The sequence below is a fragment of the Arctopsyche grandis genome, chromosome 5 (assembly GCF_051622035.1).
Source record: "Arctopsyche grandis isolate Sample6627 chromosome 5, ASM5162203v2, whole genome shotgun sequence".
In the NCBI taxonomy this organism is placed as follows: domain Eukaryota; kingdom Metazoa; phylum Arthropoda; class Insecta; order Trichoptera; family Hydropsychidae; genus Arctopsyche; species Arctopsyche grandis.
Genome location: NC_135359.1, coordinates 31,333,949 through 31,354,317, shown reverse-complemented (window position 1 = coordinate 31,354,317; position 20,369 = coordinate 31,333,949). Strand labels below are relative to the sequence as shown.

Here is a 20,369-nt window from a genome sequence, read left to right as displayed (position 1 = left end):
GCTTTTCGCAGCATGCGAAGTAATAGTTCATTCGAACCGAGACGGGTTTAAGTGGAAAACACGGAACTGGTGCGATTGTTACGTAGCTTTGGAGATGTGCAAGCCTTAGCCTGGCAGTGTTCAAAATGCAAACTATTATTATGATCTATTGTCGAAGTTAAGCCCTAAAACGGCTCTTGTGGAACTGCAGTAAGTTACGCCCACGTGTGTGAGTGTGTGCTCGTATAGATATGTATATGTAAAGCCTCCATAGATTACGCCCTCATTGGACAAGTTCCGATTTATTTCTTATGGAGTTGCTGCTGCTGCTTTTGGCTTTTCTTATTTTTCCGAAAAGTGACTGGATTCCACGCTATGAACTACTGCAATCTTTTCCGAGACGCAAAGAGGAGGCGAGTGTAATTTATACGAATTTTGTCGGTGAAATGAATTCTTGAAATATACTGTGGAATTCCTCCCCGGAGTTTAATATTTGAATGGTCGTTTTATTGCATTTTAATGTGCGAGGAATTCAAGTGCATCGTTTCGTTTGATTTATGCAATTATAACTATTTCTATTCTATTAGTATTTTTACATATACATAGATACATTTTTTTATTATTTTAAATATGTACCTTGGCTTGATAGGTAGACCCCAATGCGCCTTCCTAGACAATTAATTACAAACTCTGCAGCATTTTTATGGGAACTAATTACTCTGTTCGACACGAAAAATGTTTCAGAGACGAGATATGACTTTTCTTATAGATAAATTCCCAGTAAACACGAATCTGGTAATCAAAAATGTTGATTGGCTCGAGATTCGGAGTTATATGTGTTTTTTTAAATCGCGCGATTTTATCTTGGTGTTGTTCGGTCGATGTCTCAAAATCTGTCAATTTCCTGTTCAAAATGAATATTGGAATCCAAAGTTGGATATTTTATCTTTAATTTGTTATACTTTTCAGCTTTGAAATCTGCCTAAGTAGTCGTCCAGTTCAAATCAAAAGCCAAAAAGTACGTATTTTCACCTGGGATTTTTTCCCACTGTTAATACTATTTTATATTGAGTATTTTCTATTGAAACATGTTTATTGGTATAGTGTTCTGGCCACACTATTTTTTGTTTTCGTTTAAAAGAGTTAATTGGGAGTGTGCTGAATCACAAGCCAATCAACATTTTTTATTACCAGATTCGTGTTTACTGGGCATAGATCTATAAAAACGTCATATCTCGTCTCCGAACCATTTTTCATGTCAAACATTGTTATTATAACTTAATTTTAAAACATGATCACATTTCTAATGCTGATGATAGGCTGTCACGTTTAAAGATCAATTTTTATGTATATGGTACTATTGAAGTGGTATCCGGACATGTATCCCCCGGATACATACCCCCGGCCAAAAACCCCTGGACATTAACCCCCGCCATGGATAAAAATTATGGTCAAATGTGTAAAAATATTAATCAATTGAATTAGTGCCATCTGTGTATCAAAATCTCGGACATTATCAATTATAAAATACTACGTATTACAGGTAAAGAAGAGTATGTCCTTTAATGAGATGATTATCATATAATATAATGAAGTTTTATTGAATTTAAATTAATTGTGAAAATTATGTCAAGAATTTGACTTTTAAGAATTGTTACAACAATGAAAATTTTTAAATAATATATACATAACACAGATTACCTAAACACAATCTGATTTAGATCGTCGACTTTAGAGAGTCTTCAATTAATATTATGTATTTGATGGATTATGAGCATTAATAAGAATTGTAAATAGATTTTTGAGCTCTTTTTCTTATTATGCTGTACTAAATTAACAATAGAATAATATATTACTATGATTACTAACAAAATTAAATTAAAATTGTAAAATAGAAAATGATCAGTAGATTAGTAGCTATTAAAATAGATATAAGATGTATTGTGAACATAATTACTCTAACCATTTATCTGGTAGTCTGCGCTCATCATTGTTTTCATGATTGATTGTGATTTATGAGTGAAATTTTGTTTAACTCTCTTCCATTTGGGCCTTACAGGGATGTTTTGTATTTGTAGTTGTTTCTTACATATTTATTGAAACTGGCTGTAGGTGCAAGACATTCCTTATGCTATATTTTATTTGATATTTTTACTTTATCTGTTATTATTAAATGCTATTTTTTATGTTTATTTATGGATGTATTTATGTTTATGTTCAAATGTATTTTTTTTTATGTATTATTGATGAGTATATTATTTTCGTTATGTATTAATTTATGTTTAATTGTTATTTGGTTTTTTTTTGTGTTATATTTTTTGACCACTGTGGCGCTTTAGGAATTTCTGTTATGCCACAATGGTCTGTTTAGAATAAAATAAATAAATAAATAATTTAGTAATATTAAAAAGCATTTAAAAATCAAAAAAAATAAAATAATATCGTTAAGTAAGTACTCGTTTAAAATTGATTCCATCTAAGCAAGCAATTGCATGGGAGATACATAGCTTTTGCGTCATGAAAAGTGTTATTCGCAAAAGAATTATGTACTTGCAGTTTTCAAGCGTGTGCTTGCATCGCAGAAAATCCAACGATCCAATAGATAGAGCAGCACGGTGCAGAGCAGAATGCACTTCATTCCGGAATGCAATTTCTTGGGGCAAAACTTATTCGCGAGGAGGACGTAAGTTTTATGCGAATTTGTGGACGCAGTAAAATGCTCCCACTCTATTGTGGAAAATTTGTACAGATTGTTCGCCACGTGAAAATGTGGAGAGGATGCATTTTAAGTGTTAAACTTTGGCTATTAGTCGTCTCTGGGTAGGCTTTCAAACGACACTGAACGCAGTCGGTTCAAGCAAATGATAGTTGTTCTCAAACTGAGGTACACTATTGGAGAATTCGTATTTAATTTAAATTTATGATATTTCAATCAAATTAATACGATCCAAATACGTATGTAATTTTTTCATATATGTATATATTTGGATCATTTATTATTTATAGGTATATTGGAAAGGTTTAACACCACTGATGCAGGAAGTCGTTAACAACTGAATAAGACGTCGTTAATGTCTTTAGTTCAACATAGGTCAGGGATTTTTTTATTTAATACGTAATTATGGTAGAAATTTTTAAGTTAGATATTATATAACGTATTTTTGGATTACATATATTCATTTAACGACCGAGCCAGCAGCGTGGCTCGGTCGTTAAGCTTCTGCTTAACACTGAGAGGCGCCGAGTTCGATCCCTTGAGCTGACCTCGATTGAAAAGAATTTTTATATATCTGTAATGCTGAAGAAGAGTATATCTGTAATGCTGCTGGTCAGACCAGGATTTGTGACTCCTGGTTGATCGTTTCCTATCAGAGTTTGCCAATTTTCTCTGATTTCATTGTTAAAATTAAAAATTGGCTAAAAATCCTTCCTACCCACTATGTCACCATTATTTGAGTATGATTAAGGTAAATATTACAATAAAAATGTATGTACAATTCATAGATGTCTCGTTAATTGTCGAGTTTAAGTCAGTGTCTCGTAATTTAGCGACTTATATAATAAAAAAATGCTGTATTGTTTGTAATTTGGCCAGGAAGGCGCATTGGGGTTTACCTGTAATGCCTTCCTGGTATGAAATAAAATAATAATAATATTATAATATTATTATTATTATAATAATTTTGATATAATATGTAATTATTCTTTTTTTTGTATATCATTAAAATACCTATTTTGCTTGAAAGATTTTTATAATTCTTCTTTTCCAATATCTTGATTTCTTTCAATATTATCGTTGTCTTTTACATAGTTGACATTTTTGTTCTATTTTTAAATTTTTTTTATTTCGTTATTTCTTTTTAATTTTTACTTTTTCCACTCTTTTATTACTGTTATCTTGAATGTTTTATTTCAATTTTTTTGTATATTTAAATATAAGTCTAACCCCTTTGGTTTATTCGCTTTGCAAACTCCCCCAAATATGTTAAATAAAAATATATATGTATACAATATTATAGTACAAAATATATAGTATGTAATTGAATAAAGTTGTACTAGTGTTTCCCACACTATAAATATGTATTATTAACATAAGTTATTCTTATGATTATGACAATTTGAACCTCACATATGTATGTACATATGTATTTTATATAGCCGTGTAGTTTTTAATTGGAAAAAGTTTCTTAGTTTTTGGAATTGGGATGGTTTAAAAGTTAACGAAACAAATATTAGATAATAAATAGTTAGCGAGTATAAAATTGATTGAAAACTAATATTTTTAGAAAACTGAAAGAAGCACAGTGTGTTTTTAAATATAATTTTTAACACATATAAAGCTAGTTGTATTATATGTACTTACGTATTTGTAGATACAAATGATAGAAATCATAAATCATAAAGTAAACTCAGCGAGTAAATATTCTGAGATTAGAACATATTATTATACTTTGTATAAACAGTTGTAAATCATAATGTATTTTATTTTAAATCACATAAGCCGTTATATTTAAAAGTGGTGGAAGTCCAATTTTCAGTTGCAAAAACACTATTTCTGTTTGACTGAATCCACAAATTGTTATCACATCTTTTAATGCGATATTTTTATTTTATTTTAATTTTTTTAAATTTACAGCAGGAAGGAAGGCCTAACAGGTAACCCCAATGGGCTTTCCTGGCCAAAAACATTGTACATTTGATAAAAGTATTATTATGCAAAGTAAATACATACTAAATAACATCCACAGAGACATCTATGGTCAAATTTGTAAATTTGCAGCATTTTTTTTAAATAATTCAGCGAAATTCAGTAAATACATATCAATTAACATTCACAGATACGTTAATGGTCAGATTTCAAAATTTGCAGCATTTTTATACAATTCAGCGAAATTCGAGATTGCTGAAAATTCGAGATTTGCAAGAAAATGTTTATTTTAATCATTCACTTATCACTTATTTTAATTACGATTACAATTCAGGAAAAAGTTTGCCTCTTATCCGATCGTTTTCATACTTTGCCATATTGCAAATTTTGGTCATCAATATAAATAAATGGATCCTCCGCCATTACGATGGTGCAAAAATATCGTGTAAGACGCGTTCGAAATTTGAATTTCTGAAAAGTGCCTGACGTCTATCCAGTTTTTAGATTTAAACATAGATGGCGGTAGTAAAATAAAATTATTGGTATTTTTATTCAAAATAATAATTTTATATACAAATTATAGAAGAGGTATGTTTTTGAATATTGTTAATCACAAAACATTATATTTAATGTTTTGTGGAATATTTCTCGAAATGAAGAAAAGTGGACTTATGCCTCTTTCAAATGTAACGACTCAAATATTAAGTTGAACACATATATGTATGTAGTTGTAATTTGTTTATAATTTACAATGGAGTTTAGAATTATATCACAATACATAATATTTAAAATGAAACGTATAAATACTGTGCAAATAAATGGCATGTTCAGAATTGCATCATTGACCAGGGGTTAGCAACCATCGCCACACTTCTTGCCGGCTAAAACGCGAGATAACGCGATATCGTGCGGTAATTAACGACTCGACAAACGGACGTATTAATTCTACTACTTTAGCGGCAACTTTTCTCTCGCAAGAAAAGCGTTAATGATACAACTTTCGGATAATTTATGATAATGGTTGTTTCGCGAAATTTCGTTACGCAAAGTTCGCTGTACTTTCAGTCGGGCAGATTCTTATGTTCTTTTCCGGGACTTTTATTGTTTATACTATTATTATTATGGCAACACTATCGACGTTTTTCCCGCAACTCCCGGGTACGCGAGTGTGGTCGGTACACTCGGATAAAAGCTTTTCCGCGTTCCCCGACGGGAAATGCATGAACCGGTTTATTGGAAGTCCGGTGGACATATCTAGAATTTCGCCTCGTTTAAATTCACGACACTGAACAAACACTATGCACTCCACTTATCCCGACTGTATTACAAACCGCAATCTGATCAAATAATTCACGCTAACGTTTGTGAAGTCAGGTCGTTTGATATTACATCCTTTTGGTTATTCAGCTCGTGTATTATCCGTGTTTGAATTCTATTTTTATTACAAACCTCCTTTACGTTTCACTTACGACTACAATTCAGGAAAAGATTTGCTTCTTATCCGATCGTTTTCATACTTTGCCATTTTGCTCATTTTGGTCATCAATATATGTAAGTAAATGGATCTTCCACCGTTACGATAGTGATAAAATATCGTTCAAGACGCATTTGAAGTTTGTAAATTATAAAAATCTGGGTCTATGTAGGGTCTGACGTCTATGTAGTCTTTAGTTTTATACTAAGGCTTCCAAGCCGGTTTAAACCGAAACCGAAAAGCCGGCTTTTTGACCATTTATCAAAAAACCGAAAACCGGCTTTTTGGCTTGATCAACCGGCTTTTTAAGGTTTTCTTTAATTAATTAATTAATTAATTTATTTATTTATTTATTTAATAGTTTTGGACCATTGTGGCATTACAGGAAGAACCTAATGCGCCACAATGGCCTACATTTGAAAAATATATAAAAACATGATATAAAAACAAGTAAACTGTAAATAAAGGAAAAAAGCAAAAGCAGAAAACATGGTAAAATAAAATAATAAAAAAAAAGTAACAAAAGGAAAATAATACATCATTCAGAGAGAAAAAAAAATAAAGTGTAAAAATTAAAAATAAAATCCATAAATCCCATTCTTTGTTTACACTGAACAAAATTAAAATAGTATATAAAAATATACAAAGGAGAAAGAAAAAGTAAAATAAAATAAAACAAAATATAAATAAAAATTAAATCACAGCGAGGCCCAAATGGAAGAGAGTAGATTTAGATTCCACTCATTCATCACATTCAAATTAAGAAAGTAATGATGAGCGAAGGTTACCAGATAAATATGTTAAAATAATATCCGATAATCTACGCTCCCCAAGATGGAACATATCACATTCAGGGACAGCAGCAACGATTTCATTGAGAAGTCGAATAGCTCTTGGAATAGGAGCCATTCGAAAAAGAACTGTGCGAGCAGCAGGTACAACCATCAAATGATGATGTCTACCACGCACATAATTATTAGAGATATAATGTCCCAACTGTTCCAGCAACAACGGGCATGACGTATTACCACGCAATAGCTGGAGAACGAAACGAATTAACGAGAAGTTTCTCCGAAGTTCAAGGGAATTATACCCAAGCATGCCCAAAAGGAAAGGAGTAGGATAGAGATATGGGTAGTACCCATACTCTTTCTTATAAAGAAAACGAAGAAATGCTTTTTGCACTTTTTCTATAATAAGAGAGTAGTTTGCTTCATGCGGATTCCACACAATTGCATTATACTCTAGCTTACTTCTAACAAGCGAGTTGAAAAGCAAGCGAGAAGACAAGGGGTTGGAGAATAATCTAGCATATCTCAAGACAAATCCAAGTCGATGAAAGGAAACGTCAGCGATTGTCTTGATGTGGTTGTGAAAGGTGGATGGAGGATCAAAAGTGATAACCAAGCCGACCATTGATTCCACGCGCTTCAACAATATGGATCCAATGGAATATCCGTGACAATAGAGCGAATTCGCACGTCCATAACTCATAATGGCACATTTACTAGTATTCAGTTCAAGCCCTAAACTGGAACTGAACTCTAAAACAGCGTTAATATCAGCTTGAAGGCGAGAGGCTTGCCTCTCATCCTTAACAGCAAAGAATAGTTTAACGTCGTCTGCAAACAAGAGACATGAAGCATTGCGTAGTACTTTAGGGAATTAATGTTTTTTCCTCAAAATTAACAATTATTTTTGTGTCTTTGAGTTCTGCGTGTGCTGATCGTCATTTGCGGACGCGTTATCGGGATCATGATGATGATGAATGTCTTTGATAAGGAAGGTACATAACAGTATACAGGCGCAAATACAATAATTATCAATTATTTATTACTGTTTTTAACCAATTTTTATCCATGGTGGGGGTTAATTTCCTGGGGGTTTTTGGCCGGGGGTATGTGTCCGGGGTGTACATTTCCGGATACCACCGGACACAAAAAATGGTTCGGAGACGAGATATGACTTTTCTTATAGATCAATGCCAGTAAACACGAATCTGGTAATAAAAAATGTTAATTGGCTTGAGATTCAGCACACTTCCAATTAACCCTTTTAAACGAAAACAAAAAATAGTGTGACCAGAAAACTACCCCAATAAGCATGTTTCAATAGAAAATACTAAATATAAAATAGTATTAACAGTGGGAAAAAATCCCAAGTGAAAATACTTACTTTTAACTTTTGATTTGAACTGGACGACTATTTAGAGAGATTTTAATTCTGAAAAGTATTACAAATTAAAGATAAAATATCCAACTATGGATTCCAATATTCATTTTGAACAGAAAATTGACAGATATTGAGACATCGACCGTACAACACCAAGATATAGAAAAATCGTGAGATTTAAAAAACACATATATCTCCGAATCTGAAGCCAATCAACATTTTTTATTACCAGATTCGTGTTTACTGGGCATAGCTCTACAAGAAAAGTCATATCTCGTCTCTGAACCAAGAAAAAGTCGTCATTTGTCGAACAGTGTAATTGCACCTTATGTGGCCCGAATAAACAGGATTATGTGCACATTATTTGGAAAATTGTCGACTGCAGTTCGATGTTGGCGTTACATTGTAGCACTAGTATGTATATTTGTAATATAACGACGTTGTGGTGTGTCGTTATAATGGATTTATCTTGGAGCAAAGCGGGTTGGGGAATTTAATATAAAAAGTTTGTTTCGTGGTGCACGTCCGTAAGAATCTCGGGCATTCTTCTGGAGAGGAAAGTAGACGGTTTAGATCGAGTAACAGGTAGCGTAATTGAATGTCAAGCGACAAATAAATTGCTATTCTACCCCTCATACCCATCCCCGTGGGGTTGGTGGTAATAATATCTTCTGAAAATTATACGAGGGGGGATTATCGAAAAGTTTTCCTCGACTTCGGAAGCGCCATTGTTGATGGTGTATGCAAATGATGGATTGCTCGGCTAAATTTCGCATTCAATCAAAGATTTTCGAGGGTTAAAATTGTGACGAGATTAAGGTGGATGCACACTAGATATTGAAAAGCGGTCTATAATATCGTAAGGTTATTCATAAGTCATATGCACACAAGTGTCGGTGTGGAAGGGCATTATTAGAGCCACAGTGTGGCGTGTGTGAAGTGTTTGCCACATGCAGGCGTCGTGTATGAAAAGGCGCTTAAAATATTTCGAAAAATGTTATAAATTTTGCTATGACTAAAAAACGAAACATTAATCCACAATAATTCTCATAAAACGTCATTTTTTCACCTTGTATGAGAATAACCATTTTAAAATACACACAACGATATTCCAACTTTGTTTATATCCCATAATCCGAGCCGTTTTATCATTTCTTGCGAAATAGAATCGTAAAATCAGTTAACAGCAATCAGTTGCAGCAGTGATGCAAAACCTGCGGCCCTGAATTGACATATGTTCATACATCAGTGTTTCATTGACATTTATTAAAAATTCATTTCAAACAGCAGCGTGGTCTTGTGGTGAGTGTTGTATTCTTTCGTGCAAGGTTTCACGGGTTCGATTCCCACTAGAGTCTCGTTGTTGGCCAGACCTTGGTTTGTCGAGGTCGATCGTTTCTCATAAGAATTTGCCAATTTTTATGATTTTCATTGAAACAGTTGGCTTGAATTGGCTTTTCCTATCCAATTTTCAATTGCATACCTTGAGTAATTGTTATATGTATCTCAGATTTCGCCAGATTTCTCTCCATAGATGTCTCAGTGGATGATTATTGAATGTAAAAATTCGTATTGTTAAATCGTAAAATAACATGATAAAAAAAGAAAGAACATGATAAACATTTTAAAATTATAATGCAAAACCAATTAATAAAAAAAGTGATAAAACTGGAAATTTTAGTTGAAAATCCCCCTCCCTCCTTATAAAAACATCAAGAATTATTGTTTTCCCAAGGCTTGAAGGGTTCACCATTGGAATATCCAATAGTTGAAATCCTTCGTTTTTCGTTGAAATCCAACTTTGTCTACATATAATTATTTTTACATACCTCTTTTACGTTTCACTTACGATTACAATTCAGGAAAAAGTTTGCCTCTTACCCGATCGTTTTCATACTTTGCCATATTGCTCATTTTGGTCATCAATATAAGTAAATGGATCCTCCGCTATTAGGATGGTGCAAAAATATCGTGTAAGACGCGTTTGAAATTTGAATTTTTGAAAAGTGACTGACGTCTATCCAGTTTTGAGTTTTAAACATAGATGGCGGTAGTAAAATAAAATTATTGGTATTTTTATTCAAAATAATAATTTTATTCTACACTTTTGCGCACTGCGACCAACAAAAATTTAGAAAATAGATAAATTGGTTCATCTGTCAAAAAGGTTATGCATCACCTAGTACACAGATTTTTTCATTTCACGTTCTTTAATACTAATGTGGAGTGATAAGATTTATACAAATACCTTCATAAAAAAGTTAACGGGCAAATAAAACACAATTTAAAAAAAATTTGAAATCAACTCATATATTATATTATTTTATTTTATTTTCACATACATACATACATTATTTATTTATTTATTATATGTGCATACCATGGCAGGAATTTTCCCATGGCGACATAAACATATATGTATGGTTAGATTAATTTTTTATACATATTTAACCCTTTGAGTGCTGACGTATTTTTTGTTAATTTGAAAATTTCGCCAACATTTCCAACTGAAATTAATTAGAAATCCAATAGAAAGCAGGTATAAAACCCTAGATAACTATCACCTAGGATTTCGAGTTTTGTAAAGGTGTGGTTAGACTCTCTAATAAGTCTTGCAACCATATAAAATAAACAAAACAAGTCTATGTATTAATGAATGTATTTTTATGAAAACTATGAAAATGAAAACGACGCGTATATTGTTCAAAAGCAGGTATAAACGGAGAATATAACAAACTAAATAAAACTTTTAATAATGCTCACTGTGGGGATTAAATGTGTTGTTGTTGGAAATTTAAATGTTAAATAATTTTATGCAGTATTTATGTATCTGTTTTTCAGAATTTCTGTAGTAATTGGAGTTATAAATCACGTTATTTCTAGAAAAATTCTAAATGATTTATCAAAATTACGTTTAATAAATTAATATAGAGATACTTAATATCTATATTTTAACTTTAAATTTTGAAATATAGTCTAATATCTTCATTTTTTCACATTTAATTTTTTTTCGATATTCAAATATGAGATTTTTATCATTGAAAATAGCAAAACACAAATAATATATTTTTAACATGGCGGGTTTCGCACTCATTAATATCATTCATAGCGATTGAATTGTACTATAAAATTTGTGAAGGTTCGTTTCAAAATGTTAATCATAATTCTTATACGTATAATAAATATAATCGTTGCATTTTTTATCTTTATTGTAGTATAAAAAAATATATACATACATACGTACATATTCATATATACGAAGTAAAAGTGATGTGGGTTTCATATCTTTTGTTCCATAGCTCGTTGGAAATTCCCAAAAATAATGACTTTATAATGAATAAAACTTTATCGATATAAAAAGTTTATAATTTCAGCCTTTCGGATTCACCGTGGATCCCGGGAATCCCGGGAATTATAAAAGTCCGTATACAAAAATCAGAAACCTTAATATGTACAATTATGACACGAAGGGACTATCTTTCTAATCAGTGCATGGAAAAAATAATGTCTTTCAACTAATTAAAAAAATTACAATTAAACCCCAACTGACGATTCACTACTTTCATTTTACATCTCCGGTGAGCGATATTTGGAGATTATCTGATAAATTATCTAGTCTAGTCTGTCTATGATGACTCATTATATCTATAGACAAAGTCAAAGTCTTAGATTTAATCTAATTTTTAGCAAAACGTCTCACAAATTATTTTTCCTTTGATTGCGTTTTCATTCAGTGTTTCATCAAATTATTTAAGAGTCTTCAAAGTCTAATTTGTAATCGTTTGTAAGATTAAATCATGATTACATATGTATATCCAAAAATAGCAGGCAACATCCAGTGCTATTTTCTCATGTAGAAGCATTTTAATACATTGAAACTATATTGTGATCAAAAATTGTAAACTCATAAATTGAGCATATCTGTGAAGACTTTTGCTGTCACTTTGAATGGTGAGAATAATGAGATAAAAACGCCTTGTTAAAAAAACACTATATGGTTACATATGTATGTATGTACATATATGTATACACAAGACGTTATCTTATCATTTCACATGAACAGCTTATTTACATATGTAGATACATATAATTTAATTGTATATATTATATTCAACATTTTGATACAAATAAGTGTGCAATTAGTTCAATGTTCAAACAAGACAAATGTATTAGACCGCTTATTAATTCCATCATAATAGGAATTATCGGAAGACAAATAGGTTTGAAAGTTTATACGGCTTTCGAAATTCGATTAGGAGCCTTTTCTACTATGGAGAATGCATTTCATCCTTTTTCAACTGTTACTTGAAGCGAGATTCTTTATTAAATCGCACAGCTTGCCCTCTTGGCCGGCTTTCGACTCAAAATTGAATTATAACCTTTCCCGGGATATCTTGGAATCTTGCCCGAAATTTTTGACCCGGACTCACATTAAAACATGTCTTCTTTACACGAGTTCAAATCGCGTGGTCCATTTGGATCGAATCCCCTGCGAAATTGCCGTTAGAGTGCATCAAAGTTTTGCTACCCTAAGGCGATTGATTGACTAGATGTATTCAAAGGTCACCAGAGAGACGTCTGAATAACTTTGAAATACGATATTACTTATAAAGGAACATTCATGTCGAGTTTTATTTTATTCCACATGGGAATTTATGCACATATGTACGTCTCGTCTTCTGCAAAATCTCATGATGTGTATCTAATTTACTTCTGAACTCAAGCCAGGGATGATGTCTTACTTTTTACTTTGTTAGTGAAACACGAGTATTATAATTTCGGTATTTATATACATATATGTGGAGTGAATGTTATGAAATAATAAGATGATTGAAAAGAATCGTTCGTCTTGGAAATAATAAGTGGGAAAGTGTGACGCCCGTAGGCTTTGTAATCTGTTCGTATTATAAATTCAAATTGTTGGCAAGTAAAGGCAAACAGTAAATCCGGATAATTGTACCGCCAAGTAAATACCTGTCACTGTCGGATTCATTACCATTTATAATTTTCCAGATGTGAGAAACGACGACGCCATTTGGCGCCACTTTTCGCCGGAAAATGTCGCCGGAAAAACTCGTCCTCCCCCACCTCCTTTCACTCTCGTCCTCACGAACACACTTTCGAACCGCATTTTCCCACGGTAATTGCGTAGAATTGATTTGAATAAATGAGATATTTCGTGTTTATCGCTTCGTTACCTTCCCGAAGCGCTTAATTAATTTTTCGACTGACTCGGATCTACTCTGACAAATTTTGAATTTGTTCAATCTCGTTCTACGATACATATAACAAATCTGCGAAAATTTACGTATTTGTATTTATTAAAATTGTATGTGTTTTTTAAATCATGTTACAAGGAAAATGAAGGTTAGCCAGCAGTATGGCTCGGTGGTTGAGTTTATATTAAGCACTGAGAGGCTACCGAGTTCGATCCCATGCTAATCTTTAATGCTGCTATTCAGACTTGGATATTTGTGACTCCAAGTCGATCGTTTCCAATCAGACTTTGCCAATTTATCTGATTTCATTGTTGAAACGGTTCCTCCATCAAATTGGCAAAAAACATCATACCCGCTATGTCACAAATATCTGAATTTGATTTATGTACGAGTCTAAATCCATAGATGAATGGATTAATTTATAAATTAGTTAATTATTAATTTCATATTCTGTAGCCTCTCAAAATACAGCGATTTGTGTAATAAAAATGCTGCAATGTTTGTAATTAATTGTCTAGGAAGGCGCATTGGGGTTTACCTGTTAGGCCTTCCTGGTATTTATTTATGTAAAAATAAATAATTAAATCAAAATATGAAATATTAAAAACATTTGGGTCAATGATATCGTATATAATTATATATATCTTAGTTCAAGAATGCTATTAAGTAGGTAAAGGTTTGTCCATATCACCAAAGTGAACAAATAAAAGGCTATATCAAGATGATGGTTTAAAAATATAATATACTACATGCATATTGAAATATATACAAATGTAAAGTATGTGTTGATCAATGCATAGGTATCCAATTTATAAAAAGTATAGATATACACAGTTCACCAAAGTGAACAAATAAAAGACTATATCAAGATGATGGTTAAAATATCTAATATACTACATGCATATATTAAATATATACAAATGGAAAGTATGTGTTAATCAATGCATAGGTATCCAATTGATAAAAAGTATGAATTTATATTTAAATTTCACACGTCACACTACGAGTCACACCACGCTATCACATCTTTTTGTTGGATTCGTGTAATTTTAGATCCTTTTAAAACACGTGTGCGATAAATCTGTCTGGTATGTAAATGTGTATGAATGTCTGGGATGGTGTTAGGTATTTTTCCATGTCAACCACTATGTATATTTAATGTACAACAAGATAACAAAATGAGGTGGTCAGACGTTCACATACATTTAGTCCAGTTGCGTGACAATTTGAATCGAACACACCGGTGTTATATTATACGAGTGAAAAATTACCTCGATATATGTAGTTGAAATATTTATAATTTAAATTTAAAAGAATAAAAGCGTCTGGAAACTTATGATTTATATTGGAATTTTAAATTAAAAGTGTGAAATAAAAGACGAAAACAAAATGGCTGACGGGATGCATAACGTTTTGGAATTTGATTGGATAAACTATAGTGTGTTTTTCGCCATGCTTTTGTCCTCAACTTTGATTGGAATATATTTCGGATGTTGTGGCAAAAAACAAACTGCTTCAGAATATCTATTAGGTGGTAAAAAGATGAAAGTTTTACCGGTCGCTCTCTCTCTTGTAGCCAGGTAGTATTTATTCACTCAATTCTACATACAATTAAATCATCTTTGTATAATAATCATTTTCTAATTTATATTTTTAGTCATATATCAGGAACAACATTGATAGGAGTTCCTTCTGAAGTTTACACCGATGGAAGTTTATATTGGCTTGTAGTTCCAACGTTGATCTTTGTTTGTCTCTTCGTTTCGTATTTTTTTATACCTGTCTATTGCAATCTAAATATAACCAGTGCTTACGAGGTAATTATTTTTCTTATAATATATTAAACTCTATACACATACTTATCTAGTCTTGATTCTGAAAGATGTTAGAATTTACTTAATAAAACTGTTAATTTTACATTTCGTGTGTAAGCTGATGAACTTGCTTTTGACTTTTGATTTATATTATATATATGTATATGTTGTGTCAAGATAACAAAATTTTAGATCTAATTACGTAATTATGCATATGTGTAGATAATGTGACATTAATTAAGTACATTTGCAGTATTTGGAATTGAGATTTAACAGATCTATACGATCATTGGCATCAATGTTTTATTTGATACATTGTTTCCTATTTTTACCGCCAATGATTTACGTACCATCGCTGTCATTAAGTCAAGGTGAGTTTAATTTCAAAGTGAAAATACTTCATATCTAAATGAAAATGCTGAAAATGTTTAAAAAAATAGTTACAGGAATAAATTTGCATATAATAACAGTAGGAGTGACGGCCATATGCGTTTTCTATACAATGATCGTAAGTAGTACGTTTTTATCTATAAAAAGATCTATCCAATATTTATTTCACCGTTTTCGATTATAGGGTGGATTGAAAGCTGTCATATGGACCGATTTTCTCCAGACAGTGATAACAATAGCCGCTTGTTTGGCTATAATGATCATCGGAACTTTAGACATTGGTGGTTTCACTCATGTCATGAAAACAGCATCCGACGGAGGAAGACTCGATATATTCAAGTACGTATTATTTTATAATATTTTTCATTTTTCATATTTATAAAGTGGAAATGTTGTATTTTTATATTTATTACAGGATGGACCCAAATCCCTTTCAGAGAAGTACCTTTTGGACGGTCACAATGGGATCCCTTTTTAGTTGGACTTCCGGATTGGCCTCAAGTCAGGGATCTATACAACGATTCATGGCTGTGCCTACAGTGAAAGATGCTCAAAAGTAATTTCAATCGAATTGTATCGTAAATATATTTAATTTTATCGCTCGACAGCTAAATCTTTGATTGTAGAGTGTTGCTTATATACTTCTTCGGAATATCTTTCATGATGTCGACGAGCGTTTATGGAGGTTTGCTACTGTACGCTTCGTATTTGGGATGCGATCCCGTCGAACAAAAGGTACTGTACATCCGGTAAAATTTAATCATATTCCGAATCTGATGGCTTTAAAGGTTCTTCTCCCTTTTTATGTAAATAGATAGTCACCAAAGCCGATCAAATGTTCCCATATTTCGTTTTGGACAGGATCGGATATGTGCCCGCTCTTCCCGGATTATTCGTTGCGGGCGTGTTCAGTGCCGCTCTCAGGTTTATTTTATATTTTTATTTTACATTTCATGTGAAAGCCTTCATTGTTTTTATAATTGATAATATTCTACAGTTCTTTGTCGACGGCTTTGAATACAATGGCCGGCACTATATACGAGGATTATATAAAAATTAGGGGTGTGAGCGAAGAAAAAGCACCCCTCATTATGAAGATACTAGTGGTCGTTATAGGAATACTGTGTGTGCTTATGGTTTTCGTTGTTGAAAAATTGGGAAATATTTTACCAGTAGGTGTATTCTGAAACGTTTTTATTTTGAAGTGTTTAATTTAAATTGATAAAATATTTAAATTTCAGCTGTCTTATATGATTGCTGGTGTGACTGGTGCTCCACTGTTTGCCATGTTTCTATTTGGAATGCTAGTCCCGATTGGAAATGCAAAAGGAGCTCTGGCAGCATCATTCAGTAGTATGATATTTCTAGGATGGATAGCTATCGGTTCGAGTATGTCTAAAGTGAATCAAATGACAAAACCTATATACGAAGGAATACCCAGTACTTGTCCGATATCGAATGAGACGTTTGTACAAAATCTCCAATCAAACTTTACCGAGACGTAAGTCGAACTTCTTAGTATGAAATGTTGAAATATTTCTATGGAATATAAACGTCTGTTTAATTTCAGACCTTTGCCAGAAGAAGATGATGTCTTCATAATGTTCAAGCTGTCATATATGCTATATAAAGCGTTTGGAATTGTGTTTTCTTTGATCGTTGGAATAATAGTGTGCTATCTGACGGGTCCGACAGACCCAGCGACGGTTGACCCGAGATTGATCTCTCCTCCTATGAGGATATTTTTGCCAGCGAAAATTGTGAAAGAGTGCGAAAATGCCGATAAAAAACTCATGGAAGAACAAAAGTTCGATATAGATTGTAAATCTTAATGCGGTTGTGTTTGGTGTGATCTATAATAAAATCTTTAAAACAATCGAATTTGAATTTTTGTTTGCATCCTGAGAAAGCTTTTGTCGTAATGTCGTAATTAAGTATAAAATTTTAAATAAAATAGACATAATTCTATGTGAAAAAACTCACCTGATTGTAAGAATCGATCAAAAGAAGTGTGATATGGTTTGATAAGTCTCAGATAAAAAAATAATCTTCAACCATAATTAAAACAACAGCCTCAAGATTAAGTAATTAGAATTTTTTTAGTTTAATTCCGAAACACCGATTATCTATGTATATCGGAAATATTTATAAATATTGAAACTTCCATAAAATATCCTACTTAAATTAATCCCTTTATAAATAATATTAGAGTGATATACCTACATATTGATAGCTTGTTGCACATATATTGCATGTCCATTTTTGAATTTGTATCGAATTTTAAGTTTGCAGGCGCTGGAATAATTCAGGTTTTTCCTTTTAAGTTAATTTATGTGGTATACATAAAATGCCTTGAGAGGAAAAGGCATCGATATATACATAGTCTCTTTAAAAATTATGTATATCTATATATGTATATCAAATTTAATGTTTGTCTCTCTGTCACGTATGTGTTCCTATACTTTACTAAAATTTAATTTAATTATTAAGTATTAATTTGAAACTGAGACATTCACTTATCGAAAAGCATCGAGAAATGGGAACGGGAACGGGAATTGCATGCGTTATTGTACGATGGAACAATGGAACTTTCAGGATTTATTGTATGCATGTCCGGGAATGAGTGGCATTGCAACGCAATAATTTCAAATGTTTTCGGGTCGCAACAAGCGTTGTTAGGGTAAAATAAACAAATAATTGAAAAATTTCAAATGTGTTCACTGCCTGTGTTTTTCCGAAAAATGGGAATGGGAACGAGAACGGGAATGGGAATGGGAACGGGAATGGGAATTGCATGCGTTATAGTGGCATTGCAACGCATGCCGGGTTCAGCTTGTATATGATAAAACAGTAGAAGTAGTCGATATTTATATTTGGGACAAATAATAGACATGTCCGGTAGTAATGAAGAAGAAATACAGAACCGTATGAAATTAGGATTATTATTTGGACGAATGAATACGGTTTTTAAATAAAAAAATGCCAATTTGCCTGAAGAAAAAGATCTTCGATCAATGTGTTTTCCCAGCGATGACGTATGGGTATGAAACTTGAATATTGTTTATTTGGCATAACGAGGGGCAAGGAAATGGAATACGTGGGTTAGAAGTATGACAAGGATTAGTGGATATAGTGGTTAGAGTGAAGAGATTTAAATGGCAGTGGCCTAGCCACGTGGCAAGAAGAATGGATGAAAGGTAGACAAAATAAGTGATAGAATGGTACCCGAGAGAATCCAAAAGGGTAAAAGGAAGACCGCAGGGAAAATGGGTAGACGAATTAGGAAAATGTGTGGGGTGAGGTGGATGATAGTTGAGCAAAACAGAGACGAGTGGAAGCGTGTTGAAGCGGCCTTCATCCAGCAGTGAATGGTGAATTGCTGTAGATGATGATGTTTTTAACTGTATTTTTCTTTTGAAAATCTACCTGAATGGACACATAATGAAAAGGGTAAAAAAAAACAATGTTTGTCTGTTTATCTGTCTGTCTGACTGTCACGTATGCGTTCTTATACCATTCAATCGATTGCGATGAAACTTACATGAGTTATTGTGTGTATGCCAGAAATAGTTTCTCTAAAAAGAAATCGCCCAAAAACAGGAACGGGAACGGGGAAACAGGAATGAGTGGCATTGCAACGCAAAAATTTCAAATGTGTTTGCGTCGCCACCTGCGTTGTTAGAGTAAAATAAACAAACAATTGAATAATTTCAAATGTGTTCGCCACTTTTTTTTCCGACAAATTATCATTACTGTAATATAATTTGATTATTAAGTATTAATTTGAAACAGAAACATTTACGTATCGAAACACATCGAGAAACGGGAACGGGAAATGCATGCGTTATTGTGGCATTGCAACGCATGCCGGGTTCAGCTAGTTATATCTATATATAAAACATAATTATTATCTTATTTGTTTTATTCAATTATGTATATTTGTGTTACTTTGATTGTTTCATACAACTATTTTTTTTATAATTTGATGATGGCCACTTTTCTTGCTGATTTATTATGCTATCGTTACAAATGATGTATGTAAATATGTACATATATAAATAGAAGATAAGAGTAAATGCATGATAATGCTATTTATGCGATGAGTTCATTCATATTTCAATTTTGAAAAAGGCTTGGTTGCGCTGCAAACACGTGGGACTTTTTCCGCGCAGTTTTCCCGAGTTTTCTCGACCCTTTCAGAACCGTTGCATATTTTTTGCTCTAGCCGACTGGGGTTATTTGACTTGCTGACTCGGATAATCGCTTTATTTTCATAAAAAAATTTAAAAGCGCCACCTAATATCGCCATTACGGCGATTCTTTGCTTACCGTTGCATTTAAAGTCTAACTAAGAATGAGTTATTCGTTTTCATTGAAAACTTTTCTTTTAATATATGCATACATACATATTAAGAGGAATAAAAAAGCCCATACACATACTTACATATATGTCATTGTGTTTAGATCAAATTGTAATATAGTTTTATAAATAGGAAACTTAAATTGAATGTAAAGGGTGATATTATAAATATATATGACCTTCGTTTTGTTAGCTTTGTATTATTAATGTGCGCATTAAATCAGAACGAGAATAATTTTAATTAAAACCGAAAAAATTGCGCTAAAGTCAACGGTTAAAATGTAATCTTTAAATTTTGATGTAAAGTAAAGCG

At 32.3% G+C, this 20,369-nt stretch overlaps 1 protein-coding gene across 1 annotated transcript; it reads left to right on the top strand.

Moving 5' to 3' along the window:
- The first annotated feature begins 2,589 nt into the window (after window positions 1-2,589).
- Window positions 2,590-17,575, top strand: LOC143911597 (sodium-coupled monocarboxylate transporter 2-like). Its single transcript, XM_077430553.1, has 12 exons — window positions 2,590-2,662; window positions 14,858-15,072; window positions 15,150-15,309; window positions 15,560-15,677; window positions 15,747-15,814; window positions 15,881-16,035; window positions 16,112-16,252; window positions 16,323-16,431; window positions 16,511-16,620; window positions 16,694-16,868; window positions 16,938-17,197; window positions 17,267-17,575. Exons 1-12 carry the CDS (start codon window positions 2,624-2,626, stop codon window positions 17,526-17,528), a joined length of 1,812 nt encoding a protein of 603 aa, XP_077286679.1. The 5' UTR covers window positions 2,590-2,623; the 3' UTR covers window positions 17,529-17,575.
- The last annotated feature ends 2,794 nt before the right edge of the window (window positions 17,576-20,369 follow it).